Source organism: Staurois parvus, unplaced genomic scaffold (genome assembly GCF_062004578.1).
Source record: "Staurois parvus isolate SC_StPar_1 unplaced genomic scaffold, SC_StPar_1.0 ptg000229l, whole genome shotgun sequence".
NCBI classification, from domain to species: Eukaryota; Metazoa; Chordata; class Amphibia; order Anura; family Ranidae; genus Staurois; species Staurois parvus.
Window position 1 is genome coordinate 1,213,294 of NW_028318025.1, and position 18,523 is coordinate 1,231,816.

Genomic DNA, 18,523 nt, shown 5'->3' on the forward strand with positions numbered 1-18,523 from the left:
ATCTACCCCATGGTGCACTGGGAAAGGATTACTGACACTATGAGCAACCAGTGACAAGATACAGACATATCATAAGGTTACTATTATAACCACATTACCAAAAACCCAGAGGGAGGAGATTTCTATAAAAATTTTAGTCGGAATTTGAAATCATGTTTTGCATTGGTGCAAGTTGTATGGAAATAAAGTGACTGTAGTATTTGTAAGGACAATAGCCAAAATCACAAATGTGGTGAATGTTAAAGCAGAGTTCCAGCCCTTGGACAAATAGAAATTCTGTAGCTGCTGACTTTTAATATAGGACCTATTCAGGGTCCAGCGATGTCCTCACCCCAATCCAATTCTTCAATTGGCTGTCGGGTGCTGGCACTGCCATCTTGACTAAGGGAAATTGGCAATGAAGCCTTGCGGCAGTCTTCTGGGACCTGGGAAATGTCCCAGAGGGCTGTGGGGGGGAGGAGCCTGAACTTCCTGCTCATTTCGATGCGGAAACCAAGTAACTGCTCCCACCTCCCTCCGAAAATGTGCCAAATGTGGCAGTGGAGGAGGATGGGAGAAGCAGATAACCGGAGCATCCACTTTTGGGTGAAACTCCACTTTAATAGCATGACAATTACCACCTTGCAGAATCAGCATATCTCCCACATGGCTCACAGTCAGAATCAAGAATCAAGAAATGTATTTGTCATTCTGCAATAACAATTATAAATTTAAAAAAAGTTGCAGTCACTCTACATCTTAAATATAACAAAACTGTATATAAAACACATATAGAAATGTATATTATATAGGGCGCGCTTGTTGGAGCCCAACCTCTGTAGCTGTAAGATAAAGGTGCCAGATGGATATCAGGGATGGATGGAAGCAGTAACACTGAGGCAGCTCTTCTTAGAGTGGAAGCAAGGCTCTAATGCAGTAACAAGAAAAAGAGAGGAAGGCGCCTCTAAGTGCAGTATTAACAATTTATTAGTAGACAATGGAAAATTTGCACTTACAAGATAAACCTCAAGGTCTGAAGAAGGAGCCTATTGAGCTTGCTCCGAAATGCATTACCGCCCCTTTCACCTGCTACATCTGACTCTGCTCTCCAAGTTTCATTTTTGATGCACAGGCACATCCTGGATTCTACTTCCTGATCCTATAGGCATAGCTTGCTGCTGGATGGCTGGATGTCCCACCTGGATCCAATTACCACACGATGAGTCTTTTTAACCGTTTATCTTGTAAGTGCAAATTTTCCATTGTCTACTAATAAATTGTTAATACTGCACTTAGAGGCGCCTTCCTCTCTTTTCCTATAAAACACATATAGCATATGAGATATAGAAGCACACTACAACATAAAAAAACCCATAAAAACACACACTGACCATTGCCATCTATTTTCTTCATTCATAACAAATACCCCCAGAAAAAAATTAAAACTCTGTAAAAGCTTCCCTTAATCATGCCCAATACTACATCCTATGCTATGTTACTAATAATCAATTTTAGGAAAGTTTAGAAATCAGGCTGTCCAGGGGAGAAAACTGTTTTGTAATATGGTAGTATGTGGTAGTACTGACTAAACTAAACAACTCAGGCTAATTAAATGTGTTAAACTTTTACTAGCTGCCACATCATAATTATTATGGCTGCACAGAAGTCAGCTGTGGACGTCAGTAGAGCTTCACCACACTCACTAAGCTCTGGGGCAACTTCCTTTGCAAATTACAACTTCCTATTCAAACTGAACAGTCTATTTGCCTTTAGTATATCAACCACACAGAATCAGATGGTCAATTGTATGGTTTTGGGTATATCACAACAGTCTGATATACAAAGTTAATTTGGATAACTCAGAATAAAGTGTTTGAATTTTTGGCACAAGATTTTTGATTATTGATGCGCGAACATACTTCTGCTTCAGTGGTTAATTAAATGGTTTTGTTTTGCCATTTCCATGATTTTGATTGCCCTGATTCAAATCTTGTTTGGGTTAACCAATCCACTAATTACTAATTTGAAATTTAAGTTAAGTTAAATTTAAGTTGAAATTTTGTTACAGTGCTTTCAAATCCAATATAGGCTATACATATACTATATATATATATATATATATATATATATATATATATATATATATACATATATATTTAAACGTATTGCATGCTGTTTATTAAATGCAATACCAATGTGTGCCTGTGTGCCTCAGTTGAAAATGTTTGTTGTTCCTTGTAGTGACTCACTTCTGTTTTGCGGTGGCAATGTCCTGTGGGCTCATCCAGTGTCTATAGTTTTGCTACCACATTGCACATGCTTCAGATTTGTATTTTAAAAATGCAGTTTCTATGGCTTACTATGCCCTGTGATATTTTCAGATGCCTACATCACATGTAGAACCATCTCACAGGAGGGATCAGAGCACCTAATTGAAAGCAGGTCCTCATGGGAGCCTTGCTTTCATTTATTATGGCAGTACTCTTGCAAAGCCAATCATCAATACCAGTATCCATCCCATGCTCTGGGTACCTAAGAGATAGTAATTGTGCTAATAAATCTAAAAATGATCATGCTATTTGTGTGGGAAGTCATAGGTATATTTCCCATAGATGCCAACATCCCTCAGACTATCCATACTATGGCATCTTGAAAAATATGGGACTTTTTAGGCATTATTTACATCATAGAATTATGTTTAAAAATAATTAATATTGATACATCCATGATTAAAATATGCTTAACATAAGAACATAGCTGACATCCCATTCCAGTTTGATCACCAGATCTATATACATTCTCCATATTTCCACTTAAATGTCAATATATGTTGATTCTAATGCAATAATTGTCTGTGTGGGAAAAGACTGACGCGTTTCAAAGAATCTTCATCGGGGGTTGGATTCAAGACTGTATTATAAATCTTTGGGGAAAAAAAGTATTATCTTTTATTTTTGAATGAATCTTCTTTTACAATGGTTACAGGAAGGTGTATAAAGGGCAGTTACTAATTGGCACCCTCTGGGTTTACAAATGCTTTGTAGTGGGGAATTAACAAAGGAAAATACATAAGTTTTGTAAAGTATGCTTTGACACCTTTGCCATGTACCAATTTAACAATGTTATATGACAAGTTCCAAGTGCCATGCAACGGTTTCTATTAAAGTGTTACTAAACCCAGGACCCTGCACACTATATCTGGTCTCCCACAATACACAGAACATGGGAGTACAATTATTTTAGTAAATATAAACTGCTAAATACCTTTTCTCATCAGCAGTTAAAGCAGTCTTGTGACTTCAGCAGAGAACTGGTTAAAGCTTGTAGGAGGTGTTTTATTTCTGCTCTAGGAGGATGCAGAACCCATGACCTCTGTCTGGAAAGTGCCTATTGGCCCTGCTTTCATCATATGCACTCTCCCAAGAAAAAAAAAACGTATCTAGCAACAAACACTAAGCTGAGCATGTGCAGAAGGGCTACGGGTTCAGTTTGTCTTATCAGCATAGGCATTTGAACAAGAGGAGGGGTAGAAAAGACAGGATCAAAAAGCCTTTTTACAAAATGCATAGGATTAACCCCTTAGGTTCCACAGTGAGTATAACAAGCATGCTTTACTGCATATACAGACTGATTTTACTGTTGTGGGTTTAGTAACACTTTAATGTCTGATAACATGATCCAAATTAATCATGTTCTTGTACCACAGTTCTAAGTTAAGATATGATCTAAATACTCTATGAAGATGCTACTTGTGAAGTGGCATATGTGGGCAATAATCTAAATAGAAGCAACTGTTATAATTTTCAGCACCGGAAGAGGGAGAGGAGAGCATACTTCTATTTCAAACAACCCAAGCGTCGTGCTCCACATACATTAATTTGGCACAAACTTGCCACATCAGTCTTCATTTACTGTAGAGCTGCACTTCTCTCTGTGTGACACTTTTTTTTATATCCCTGCAGGTATCTATGTTAGTGAGGTGAATTTCACGAATGATTTAGCATTAAAACATTTAAATAAAGTATATTTTAATCTGAGAAATTAAATCTCTGTCCCTCTACAGATGTTTGGGAAGTCACACTACTAATTTTCTGGGTGCCATACACACAAAGATTGGGCCACCTAACCAAACTCATGTTTAAAAATCTGGTCACTCCAGGAAAACCTATAATATGTATCATATATAGATAATAATAGATTACTGAGAGGACAGTCAGTCATGGGGCAGGTCTGGAGCACTATATACATAATTATTTTTGGTTATTAGTGCATGTATGGGCATCTTCTCCGGCACTACTATAATGCTACTCATATCTCTATAAACATCTCTCTAAATTGCTCTTTGTGCTCCTTTCAAATGCTTAAGAAAATACCCAAGCAGATTAGTCCAGAGAGCCCTTTAGAGCATTAGGACTTTCTTGGGTCAAAATACGCAAAGAGGTCTTATTAAATACTTCAAACAACATTTTGTATAGCACAATAATTAATGTAACCAATAAGAAATATTTTCTTTATTGTGTCTGCACTAAAAAAGACAAAATGTAAACTAAGGGTTCTAGATATAGTTTCTACTGCTCTTTGTAATGTGTAATTAACTGACAAGAGCACAATCACACATCTATTGACCAAGACTTCTCTTGAGATTGCTGCTATCAGCATCTTTTAACCAGTTGACCTGGAAGTCTGCATTAAAAAGCTTACCTTATTAGTTTGGAATATTTAATGCTTTGTAGAACTGTAGTTGGTGCGGACAGTCTTTTTCCAAGAGATCATAGGTTTTACACATATCCATATTTAACAAAGCTGAGACTTTAAAAGAGCAGTATGACCAAACCTTTTTTGAGGTTCTGCTTAATTTACATGTTGAAAGTAATTTTGTCATGAAAATACTTTTTTTACTAAGTAATTTACTGTATACAGTTATAAAAATACCAGATTTACAAAATGTTCTGAAATTCTGAAACAGCGTTCTTGCAACCATCAACAATTTTTGCAGCCGAGACCACTTGGGCCCACTTGTTGTATGGCTCATCATTAAAGTCATACCACAATTTAATAAGGTTTTTGGTTAATTGTGAGCATTCTTAATTCTAGGAATAATACAGAATCACAATAACATTACTTACTATGCTGGCAGTGGATTCCATTAAACCCACGGGGACATTTGCAGACATATCCAATAAACGTATCACCACGAAATGCTTCGCTGATTTCACATATTCCACCATTATGACAGGGATTTGGATTGCATAGATCTGAAATGCAAAACAAACAGATGGCAACACACATCAATAAACATAAGTGAATAATTACACAGAAAATAAAAATCTATTATATGCAAGTTTATTTAGTACTACAAGTCACTAAGAAATGTGTTACATATTAGGCATTATTTACCAAGGTGATTGCAATAACAACTGTTTGAGTTGCCCATGGCATTTGACTCTTTACTTTGAATTTTGAACCTGCTGAGCAGCAAAACAGGCAGTTCTTATTTCAGAAAAATACATGCCACATAAGTTGAGGCCCAACCCCAGACAAAACTTTACTCTTGTTTTGGACAGAATATGAAAATGTGAGAAATGCCGTCAACTTTTACACACTGCGTCTGTCCTTAATTTGGAGAATCTTGCTTCCTAAAAACCTTCAATGTAATATCATATAATCAATTATTTCCTAGGAGGATTTCCTATGATGTTTGATGTGGGGGACTGGCTTGTGTCAAATTGAACTGCATTTCATGCAAAGGCTAGTTTTTGGTCTACCACATACAGAAACTAGGAATAAAAGATCAACAATACCCAAGCACAAGCACTATTAGGCATATAGCAAAGAAAAAAATATTGTATATTCTATTCCACCAATAGTGCCTCCAATGAATTATATTAACACAACACTCATGTGTTCCCGCAAGTATAGGATATAAAAAATATATATAAACAGTGCTCTGCAGTACAATATAAAAAATGTTATTTGATAATATCATCACATGAACCATTGGTCAAAGGGGAGCTCAATGCATCACATAGATATACCATATTTCTATACACAGGTACAGGGAGAAGGGACTCTAATAAAGGAACTCTTAAAAATATAAAACATATGTAATATGGTACCGAAATCCGAAATCCAGAATATGTTATCTATAGATATACCATAGACAAGAAAAGAAATGCTTCAAAAGAGCTGGGATTTTAAGGTGCCAATAAAATACTACAGTGTTAGATAAAAAGCCACAGTTTTTGTTAATCCATACCAAGTATTAAAACACTTGTGTATCCATAAAACATCATAACAACATTTTCCATGAACAAAGCTTTTGATTGAAGTTTTCACAACACAATTTTACTGTAGATTCTCATGGTGTAGTTAAATCACAAGAACGTACAGTAACATTGTGTTGTGAATACTTCAATCAAAAGCTTTGTTCATGGAAAATATTTTTATGATGTTTTATGGATACACAAGTGTTGTAATACTTGATATAGATTAATAAAACTATGGCTTTTTATCTTACATTATTACTGGCACCTTAAAATCCCAGCTCTTTTAGAGCATTTCTTTTCTTGCCTATGTGACAATATCATAAAATATAACCATAAACAGAACAGAGAACAAGTAAAAATATATATCACAATTTAAAAATATGTGTGTGTTTCCTTTAAATAAATAATATATATCAAAATAAACCAAAACAACAAAAGTCCATAGTATCTGTGTGTTTTACTTTACATAATAAAGGTGCAACTATATATTAAAGGATAAATCCAAGAGTGTCTGTGTGTTCTATTTTAAATACCATTTGATACAGGAAAGTGCAAATAGTGTCCACGTGTTCCACTTTAAATACACTCTTACAGTGCAATTGCTCTCAGGATGTGCCAGCAAAACTCTTAAAAATATTCACTTTCTTCACAATTCCTACTGTGACTTCAAAATGTTTAGTTCACCATTTGTGCACATCCCATCACCATAAAACTTATGCTCTCGTCTTATACTTAGACCTAACAAATACTAGGTCATATGCATCTTCCCCTTTAAATGGGGTCTCATAAGCCAGAGCAGCTCTCCTCATTCCAGCATTCAGAATCAATCAGTTCAATCCTTTTCCATCTTCCATGCTGATTCGACCAAGAATAATATGGAACTCAAAAATAAGAACAATATATAGTGTTCTCCTCAAAAAATATACAATTTTTATTAAAACTTCATATACTTAGCTTAAATAGTACACATAACTTGGTGCACTGCAGTACTGAGCATTACAATGGGGAAAACCTCCAACAAGATGGCCGCCTGCACACTTTGGGATTACGGCATGATGTCACCTGCTCCTCCCTAAGGTGGGAGACAGAATGAATTTCTTGCCACAGGTCAAGAACTTTGTAGAGCTCAAACAAAAGAGCACAAGCATCATCTTGCAGATATTATGATAACACTTTATTTTTACAAGCATTCTCTTTAAATATCTTTGCGTTTTGTGCAAAGATTTTGATTTTGCATGTTCACAAGCTATTTACAGGCTTAAATTGAATTATGGTAGCAAAATATACATGTAGATTATAAACTCCAAGGAACAGGGCCCTCCTAACCCTTTTGTATTCAACTGTATCATTGCTGTATTGTCTCCCTTTATATTGTAAAGCGCTGAGCAAACTATTGGCGCTATATAAATCCTGTATAATAATAATAATACATATATTTTAGATATTATAAAAAACTGAATCAACTACGAGATAATATGTGTTATAATCTAGCTGAAGTACAGCACCTCAATGAAGAATGTATTATCATCATGAGGTGAACTAATTACTGCTTTATGGAGCTTCAGCTGCATTGTGCTATAATCAGCTCTGTTCCTGCAATCACCCATAATGTACTTGCTTCTCACAGAGCTGCTGTATTTAGCACAGCGTAAATACTGTAGTTCAGCCAAAGGGAAAGAGCATCTAATGCAGTTGGTAGCTAACATTCACTATCCTTTCTTCTTTAGGAAAAGTTTTGAGTGGATCAAAAATTAAAGTGATTGTAAAGTATTTTTTTTTCAATAACAAACATGTTATAAGGTACCTACTCTGTGAATGGAAGTGCACAGAGCTGCTCTGACCCTCCTCTTCTCCTCTTCCCCTGCCAGTGTTCTTGGTTCCTCTGCTTCTCCATGTGACCAATAGGAAGCAGCTTCCTACAGAGGCACTGCAGGCTTGATCCAGAGCCATGCTGCCTGCATCCATAGACACACAGCGTGGCTCAGCCCCGCTCCCTTATCACAAGATTCTGACTGACTGCCTCAGCATACTGCTACTTCCTAATGGCAATAAATACACTATATTGTCGAAAGTATTGGGACACCTGCCTTTACATTCACATAAACTTAAATGGAATCCCATTCTTAGTCCTTTGGGTTCAATAGTGGGTTGGCCCACCCTTTGCAGCTATAACAGCTTCAACTCTTCTGGGAAAGCTGCCCACAAGGTTTAGGAGTGTGTCTATGGCAGCAATGGGCAAACTACGGCCCGCAGGCTGTATACGGCCGGCGGACCTTTTAATCCGGCCCGCGGAGCTAGGCTCCCGCTAGGCTCCTCTCACAGTCCGCCCTGAAGACCGGTGTAGCATGAAAATCTGTCTCCTATGAGGATCTGTCTCCCTCGACGTATCTGCGCATGTGCCGGAGATCGCCGATCGGCTGGTAATGCCTGAAACTGGCACATGCGCAGATACGTCGAGGGGGACAGATCCTCATAGGAGACAGATTTTCATGCTACACCGGAACGGCGCGGGAACACGGCGAGAGGAACGCGCGGAGCAAAGGTAAGTGAATTGACACAGGGGGGACTTGGGGACTTAATATGGGGAATGAATTACTATAGGGGGGATGAATTACTATATGGGGGATGAATTACTATATGGGGGATGAATTACTATGGGGGATGAATTACTATATGGGGGATGAATTACTATATGGGGGATGAATTTCTATATGGGGGATGAATTACTATGGGGGATGAATTACTATATGGGGGATGAATTACTATGGGGAATGAATTACTATGGGGGATGAATTACTATATGGGGGATGAATTACTATATGGGGGATTAATTACTATGCTTACTATGGGGGAATATTACTATACTTACTATGGATGACACATACACATCATTCATCTACTCTTGGTCCGGCCCCCGGAACCCATTGCGGCCCTCAAGTCAAAAAGTTTGCCCACCCCTGGTCTATGGGAATATTTGGCCATTCATCCAGAAGCACATTTGTGAGGTCAGGCATTGATGTCAGATGAGAACGCCTGGCTCACAGTCTCCACGCTAGGAGGAGGTGTTCTGTCGGGTTGAGGTCAGGACTCTGTCCAGGCCAGTCAAGTTCCTCCACCCCAAACTCCCTCACCCATGTCTTTATGGACCTTGCTTGTCCAAAATGTCTTGGTATGCTGACGCCTTAAGAGTTCCCTTCACTGGAACTAAGGGGCCAAGCCCAACCCCTGAAAAACAACCCCACACCATTATCCCCCCTCCACCAAACTTTACACTTGGCACAATGCAGTCAGGCAAGTACCATTCTCTGGGCAACCACTGAACCCAGACACATCCATCAGATTGCCAGACAGAGAAGTGTGATTTGTCACTTCAGAAAACACATCTTCACTGCTCTATAGTCCAGTGGCAGTGTGCTTTACCACTGCATCCAATGTTTTGCATTGCATTTGGTAATGTAAGGCTTAGATGCAGCTGCTCGGCCATGGAAACCCATTCCATGAAGCTCTCTATGCACTGTTGTCATGATAATCTGAAGGCCACATGAAGTTTGGAAGTCTTTAGCTATTGACTCTGCAGACAGTTGGAGACTTCTGCACACTGTGCGCTTCAGCATGCACTGACCCTGCTCTGTCATTGTACGTGGCCTACCACTTTGTGGCTGAGTTGCAGTTGATCCTAGTTGCTTCCACTTTGTTATAATACACTTTTGGTAATACAGTTGACCATGGAATATTTAGTAGCAAGGAAATTTCACATACGGACTTATTGCATAGGTGGCAACCTATCACGGTACCACTCTTGAATTCAGTGAACTCCTGGGACCGACCAATTCTTTCATAACTGTTTGTAGAAGCAGTCTGAATGCCTAGGTGCTTGATTTTATACACCTGTGGAAATGGAGGTGCTTGGAATACCTGAATCCAATGATTTGGAGGGGTGTCCCAATACTTGTGGCAATATAGTGTAAGTCAATAAGGTTGCTAAGCCATTTTAAAGCTCAAATTGCAGCTGAATCCTGCTGAATCATCTGAAATCTGAGATGTGGATGGCCCTGCAAATACAACCTGGCTGGACAAAATTAGATTTTAAAAATCAACTGAGCCAGGTGGAAAATTATTGGTCAGACTGACTGCATCCTAATTGGTGTAATGGCTGCTTGAATACAATTGGTCATGCTGTTAGTCTAAATGGATTCAACTAATTTTCTCCCCATTTTCTGAAATAGAGAAAATTGAGAAGTGTATGGCTATCTTTTAGAAAACAAATATTAAATGTGCATATTTTTGCAATTAAAAAAATGTGCATTTTTTAAATTTTTTTACACGGGAGCCGGTAAAGCATTGCACTCATGATCGGCAGGTCATGGGTGCAATGCCAGGATCCTGCAGACTGTCAGTACACTGTCTGCCCGTACCTCCTGTATGGACAGATAGTCACTGAATTTCGGGAAGAATCAATAAACTGCAAGAGAGCTCATCAGTGTTCATTGAGAACTACAAGTCATTGTTCGAAATGGTCAACAGTACTTGTAGTTAATTCATTCACAGAATTATGTGAATGAATGATGCAGAAGTGTTGGTAGGGCCCCGCATCACCTTGCTGTTTTTAAATTGTGACACGGATGTCGGGAGAAGATCCCCCATTTGCTGTCACAGGGAAAGGGGGATCGGGAGGAGAGGAGCAGGATCTAGACCATGTTACATGTTCAACCCAAAAAAAGGTTGGAACATGCAACATGTTTCAAAGGTGAAATTACACTTTTAATGCAAGTCTCTAAAAATGCATAATGATGATAAACTTTTTTTTTTCATTTGAGAGCATATTAAAATATTATAATATTTTACAAATAAAAAAATCATCAATTTATAATAACAATTAATATGATTTTACCTGTAGCAAAGAATTTCATTGGTTGCTATAGTCAATTGATCTCTTAGTTTCAGGTGTTGCAAGTCTTCTCCTGTGTGTTTAAAGTGTATGCATATGGAGGTTTTTTTTCTCTCTCTTGCTCTGTTAAGTATACTGTACATTTGAAAACATTTTGTTATATCTGTTTGAAATGCGCAAATAAATACCCATAGATCCTGCAAGAAACCCAGTGAGCTTGTATGCTACTATTTATCTCTATATGTTTATCTCAGACGGGCTCATAAGCCCTGCCCAATACATATTTTTGAGCTATGGAACATCTCCCCCTTTGTTAGGTATGTGAAGAAAGGGGGAGGTGTTCTGTTGTGCTAACATGCACTGGGGTATATTTACTAAAGCTGGTTCACTCAGATTCTAGTGCACCTGTGCATGGTAACCAATCAGCTTATAAACTCAGCTTGTTCAATTAAGCTTTGGCAATAAAACCTGGAAGCTGATTGGTTTTTATGCAGAAGCAGGGGCGGACTGACCATTCGAGCACTCGGGCACTGCCCGAGGGCCCGTGCCAGTAGGGGCCCCAGAAAATGCCCCTTGTACCTTTTATAGTCTTTTTTGGGTGTGCTTTGAGTGTGGGCAAGGACACAGGGGCTCCATGATCCCCTATTGCCCAGGGGCCCCATGAGTTGTCAGTCTGCCCCTGTGCAGAAGTGAACCTGATTTTTCTCTTTCCAGTTTTAGTAAATAAACCCCTTTCTGTAGCAAAGTGAAGCATTCTGTAGTCCTAACACACCCCCTGTCCTAGGATGACAACGATGCAGTCCAGTGAGGGAGTGTTGTCACCCTACAACAGGAGGTGAGTTATTGGCAGGATCACTAGGTGAAAATAAAAAAAAACAAAGCTTACGAAAAGAAAGCAATGCAGCCACCACATCTGAGCACAGGTACCCTACAATATATTACAACTTTAAAAAACAAATAAAAAAACAACCATCTGTTTTTACTGTCCCCAACTGCAAATGTAAACTATAGCTAAGAGCTCAGCAAAGCATTCTCTGTATTAAAAAGCTGCAACTTCCTTGATGTCATTTTGCATCCAAAAGTAGGGCTGACATTTTTTCCCTGGCATTTTGCAGCACATTCTACAACCTTGCTTCATTCTATCTGTGTTTGTGTAGGTGAGATTTCCTCGTACTGTTCTGGTGACCTTATAGGAAGAGACTGAAATCTCCAATGAGGACACAAGCAGCATTAAAAAGATGATTCTTCTTCTCAATCTATAAAAAAAAAGTTTTGCTTGCATTTGGCTCTTTTCTCCGAACCTTCTAAATTCCAGAACCACTTAAAAAGCATTTCAAAACATTGACTGCTAACCAGGGGCAGACTGACAACTCATGGGGCCCCTGGGAATAGGGGATCATGGGGCCTCTGTGTCCGTGCCCACACTCAAAGCACACCCAAAAAAGCCTATAAAAGGTACCAGGGGCATTTCATGGGGCCCCTGTGTCCCTGCACACAGTCAAAGGACACCCAAAAAAAGCCTATAAAAGGTACCAGGGGCATTTCATGGGGCCCCTTACAAACCCTGGGCCCTCAGGCAGTGCCCGAGTGCTTGAATGCTTAGTCCGCCCCTGCTGCTAACTTACCATGATCCTGACAACACTTGTCTAAATCCTCATGCACACTTGACGTTTTTACAGCTGCTGTTTTTGGCTTTTGACATTTTTTTCTACAGCTAGTAAACCCCCCAGCATGTTATCCTATGTGTCCATGCACACATAGACTGTAATCAACGTTTTTTGGCTGGGACGTTTTTTGGTTGGAAAAAAAACCCAGGACTAGTGGGTTTCTAGAGGAGTAATTAAGGTTGTAAAAACACTCTAACGCTGCAAACCGCTGAAAAATGTGGTAAACCACTGCAAACCAGCATTTTTGGACATTTTTTGACCAAAAAAATGCTAAAAACTGCAAATGCAGGAAAATGCTGCTAAATGCGGCAAAACGCCACTAAACGCCAATACAAAAACACTAAAAAAAGCCTAAAAAACTCAGGTTTTTATCGTGACTTTACACAGCTAACATTACCAGCGTTATCAAAACGTCCAGTGTGCGTGAAGACTTAAAGAGACCCTGATAACAACAGTTATAGTTAAAAATCTATACATCTAAAGCTGTGATCTAAAGGTAATAAGCAACATTTTCTAGAACAGTATTTCCCATTGTCATTATTTCAGACATCCATATCATACAAAACAAGTCTTCTTCTCAGCAGGCACCTTTTTTCATCCCATTGTGAACATTCTACAAGCACAGCAGTAACACTGGGTATTTGTCTTAAATACAGATAATGATGTGCAGATCAGGGTGTACCAGAAGCGTAAATCATCAGCTAATTTCATTTGTACAGTAGCTCACTAAACACTAACTGAATCATTCAAGAATGGAATACAAAAGAACAACAAGGTTGTGAAAAGTATACAGCACTTCCATAATATCAGAAATAATCACTTAATTATCCTTAATCGTGTTGGTTGCTCAGGGTTTCTTAAGGCTCTGGTTTTGATTTACTAAAGGTCAACAGGCTGTTCACTTTGCAAGGGAATTTTCACTTAGCTTAATGAATGCGGTGAAAATATACTCTAAATACCTAGTTAAGTGCAAGGAAAGTAAAAAAAAACACAGTGTTTTTGCTTGCACATGATAGGATAATGGAAGTCAGCAAAGCTTCCTTTCATTCACTAAGCTCTGGGAAAATTCTCTTTGCAAAGTGCAAATTCCATTGCAAAGCCAACAATGTATTTGATTTTAGTAAATAAACCCAAAATAGTAAACAAAATGTACTTGAATGGTTGATTTATCAAAGGCAAATTGACTATTCACTATGGCTTTCAATATTCACACAATTCATACATGGACAACCAAATCAAAATCTTCCTGGTGTTTACCATACAAGGACAGGACGTACAGGTTATACCATATGGTGAATTGACTTACAATTGTGTTTTTCTATAGAGTGTGGGAATGAAGGCTGGCTAAGCGGTGGAATGCCTAAAAAACTGTATCCATAGTTATTACCAGCATGGTGTATGGCTTTTTTGACAAGCTGCTTTACCTGACATATTCACATTTCATTGCTTAGTGGGCTCGTCACTTTTTTCTTCAGGAAAAATGTTGACATTGACATGACTTAGTGCACCCTCACAAGAATGAAAGCCACATAGAATGCAATCATGGGTGCTCAAGATTTACTAGGACTACATTGTACATATGCAAGACCATGATGCACGCACATAATAGCAATGTATACCTACTTTAAAGGATAAGTTCACCTCCAGGGGCATGTTGCATGTTACACCCTTATTTCCCTTAGATCCTATGCACCCGCCTACCATTGCCAGAGCTTCCCTCTCTGTGATAGCAGATGTGACAGTGCCGTTTTTACTGTTTAAAAACAGCATGACTGTGAGTGACTCCATCTGCAAGGAATCTGTGAATGATTAAACCACAAGTCCAGTCTACAAGCATGCTGATCACCACACTCATAGTTCATTCACACTGCCTACAACTCAGGAATTGTCTGCCCATACAGAGGTAGGGGCAGAGAGCTCTAGGCAGTCTGTGCAGGAGCTTGACATTGCACCCACAATCCAATAATCACTAATGCAAGGCTCCAGTGAAAAAAAAAAAGAAATGCACATTTTTTTTCCCAGCAAAAATATGTGCGTTTATGATATTTTTTCACAAAGCTGAACTTAGCCTTTAAAGTGCAACTGCAGTTTTTTTTTTTTTTTTTTTTTTTTTTTAGGATAGAGTGGAGATGGATTAGAACTCTGTCTGTGTCCCTGTTAGGGAGATTCTCTATCTGTCTTGGTGATTAATGTTACTGAGACAGAAAATGGGGGAAATCCTGTGTTTTGAACTGGGGAATAGAGGATAATTTATCCAACTCTTCCAATAGGAGCAAGATAAATCACCCAATTTCCCCCAACCATGCTAAAGTGTGCCACAAATTCCCAGTGCTTGACCTAGCATATATGCTGGTGCAGTTCCATCTGCCTGGGTGTAGGTTCAGCCAGAAATTTTCTGGCCATCAATTAAAAAAATGACCTTTGTTAAGCCAGGTGGTACTGGCAGGACCACCTACAGAACTAATTTTGACAGCAGGAATTGGACAGAATTTGTTCTGTACATGGCCAGTTTAAGCGGGGATTTTTCTCACCTTGTCAACAATTTCCTGGTGCTATTAGGACAAGAAGTGAAGGGAAATCTCCCCATTGGGACTTAGATGGCAAAACTAGCTATCAAAACCATACTCTGTCAACTAGCCTCCCAATACTCTACCAAAAACACACAGATACTATGGACTTTTAGACTTTCAGTCTCTCTGAGTCTACTTTTCCTTAATAAATATCCAAACTGCCATTGCTTACCTCCTTCTAAAAATGGATGTTGCCCAGCTGTCCTAATATTTTCTGAGTCACTATCCTGCTACTGAGGAATAAATACACAATTAGTGACAATGCCAGGACAAGGTCATCCAGAGCCCAGGGTGAACATGTCAAGCCCTGCCCCCCCCCACTCCCGTGTTGTGCATGACCAATCATCACCTGATCACTATACCTATGTGCACACCAACATATATACATACACGTATGCATACAAACACTCACATATATACTTAAAACCATCCATTTATGTACCCCCACTCATTAGTGGGCAGCACAGTGGCTAAATGGTTAGCACTTCCACCTGGTAGTACTAGGGTCGCTGGTTCGAATCCCAACCCCGGCACCAACTGCCTGGAGTTTGCATGTTCTCCCTGTAACTGCGTGGGTTTCCTCCCACACTCCAAAGACATGCTGGTAGGTTAATTGGCTCCTGTCTAAATTGGCCCATGCATGCATGTATGAATGTGAGTTAGGGACCTTAGATTGTACACCCCTTGAGGGTTAGGGACTGATGTGAATGTACAATATATGTGTAAAAGCGATGCGTAAATTGATGGCACTATATAAGTACCTGAAATAAATTAGTCTAGGAGCACTGGATTAAGTTATACATACGTAAAGTTTAGGCTCACCTTTATTTAAAAAATAATAAATGTACATATTTTTGCAGACAAACATGTGCATTTAATATTATTTAAAACAGGAACCTGCAATCTGGCTCCTGCAGACACTACCTACAGCTTTGTGCCCATATCTCTGTACGGGCTGTCAGTTTCAGAGCAGAAGACACTGTGAATGAGCTATGGGTGTGCTGATCAGTGTGCTTGCAGTTCATTCAAATTACAAGTCTGCCTCCTGCAGTTTCTACATTCACAGATTCCTGCATCTACACAAGTAAGTTGGATGCAAGGATCCCCCCACTGGGACTTTGTATTCTGACAGTGGGGACTCTTCCATGTCAGCATACACTGATCATTGTTGCAGCTGACTAGCTACAAGCTGCTGATCGAACAAGGTTTTACAGCAGTTCAGCAGAAGCTGATCTAATGATTGGCTTCTGCCTAACAGGGAGGGCTACACACAGATCAAAATTTGGCTGGTCCCTGCTGAACCAGATGGATTTTGATCTGTGCGTACCCAGCGTTACCCTATTTCTTGCTCCAGTAGGCTCCTCCAGTGCTGTGACTGCTCTAGTATGCTTCACATACTAGCACATTATGAAAGACTTACCTAAAAATTAAGCACGCTGTCACCACTGACAGGGACTTCCAACTTCACGAGGTCTTCCTGCTGAGTCCACGATGATGTCACTCCTGTGCATGTGCACAGAGGCATGGAGCAGAACTCTAAAGGAATGGCCCGGGTATGTAGTTCCTTCAGAGCGCATGCACCGCTGATGTCACTGGCTGCTACTCGCTGGAATATCTAGTAAACAGTGCATGTTTAGGAGATATTCATTTTACCCAAGTTAAGCTTCATTATAATCTTACCTATAGATAAAAATAACAAAAACAAGTTTACTACCACTTTAATGTTCCTGTATGGAAAGTAATGGTGTGTAGGCTTTGGGTGGATGAGGGGAGCACTGGAGCTGGCAGGAACTTCCAGTCAGGTAAGTGAAAGAGGCTATTTGCCCCTAGCACTGCAAGGGTGGACTTTTTTTACTTTGCTGGAGATGGGCTGTTTAATGACACCACAGTTTATTAGGAATTAGTGGGACATTTCAGGTGCTACACACAGTAGATGTATACCACATACATGTTATATCTCATTAAAAAAGAATGTGTAATGAGTATTAGATGATTATGTGTTAGTGATGTGTTGGATTTTTGTAAAACATAATCAATAAATATATAACCAATAATAAAAGCATAGGTCAGGGGAACAAAAAAACAAAAAACAAAAAAAGAATGATTTTTAATAGGATATAATGTGTATGTGGAATACATCTACTGTGTGTAGCATCTCAAAAGTCCCACTAATTGATAACGTATTAAAAATATGAGCATAAACTGTAAATGAGCGTAAACAAGATGCGGGGAAGGTTTACAGCACAGCAAGGTACAGTAAAGAAGGCAGAGAAGGTGGGGACTGGCAAGGGAAGAAGATCTAGTCTTCCATCCGTGTTCTGACAGCTCTGGTGTGTGCTATGTGGGAAGCAATGATCGGGACAGCAGTTCTCTTCTTACTCCACTCACCTGTACTGCCTCTCTGACAGCCCCAATCTATCTGGCTGGACTGACAGGAGATTGAGCAGAGAGCTTGGGAGAGAACAAGATTTTCTCTCTGGAAAGGGGCATGGCTGCTGCTACAAATAGGAGGCGGGCAACAAGTAAGGACACATCCACTCCGTTTTTGGGCTGACAACACAAGGAATACCATGGTGTGACAGCTAAAATATTTTGTGGACTGATTTACCTGCATGCTCACAACTCGGTGCCCCCTCCACCCTGCGCCCAGGACAGTTGCCCCTCCTGCCCACCCCTGGTCAGTGAAGTCAGAAAAAAGTAAGAACTCCTGATCTCCATACTGGTCCGGCATGTATAAAATATTAAAGACACTGGCTTAGCATGTTAGCCGAGCAGCTTGCACTTTACGAAGGAAAGATCTGCAATTACCCTCACATGTTCCCTTGGTGGAGGTTCCTTTTAACCAGTGTTTGTAGTTTTTTGGATAGTCATGTATTTTTAAGTAAGTTTAATTTGCAATGAGAGAAAATAGTAGCAAGCTGACAAAGAATATTAACACACAAACTGGCAGCAGAAATCCCTTCAGCGCTACAGCTGGAGCTCCCATTGTTTCCATCTGGAAGCGGACCATGCAGACGTGTAAATGAAATACACAGCACAGGTTAAATATAGGTCACAACTAATACTAGTATATCCTACATACCAATACCAAGAACACAAGGGGCCCTGATTATAGGACTCTTAGTGTTGATATGGCCTAACAGCTGACATATC

General features: G+C 39.5%; 1 protein-coding gene across 1 annotated transcript in view; it reads right to left on the reverse strand.

The window, feature by feature from the left end:
* EDIL3 (EGF like and discoidin domains 3) overlaps window positions 1-18,523 on the reverse strand; it is an 841,943-nt gene that overhangs the window by 412,864 nt on the left and 410,556 nt on the right. The window contains exon 4 of the mRNA XM_089679626.1: window positions 5,106-5,234. Coding sequence (XP_089535752.1) covers window positions 5,106-5,234 — 129 coding nt within the window. The remainder of the gene's footprint in view (window positions 1-5,105; window positions 5,235-18,523) is intronic.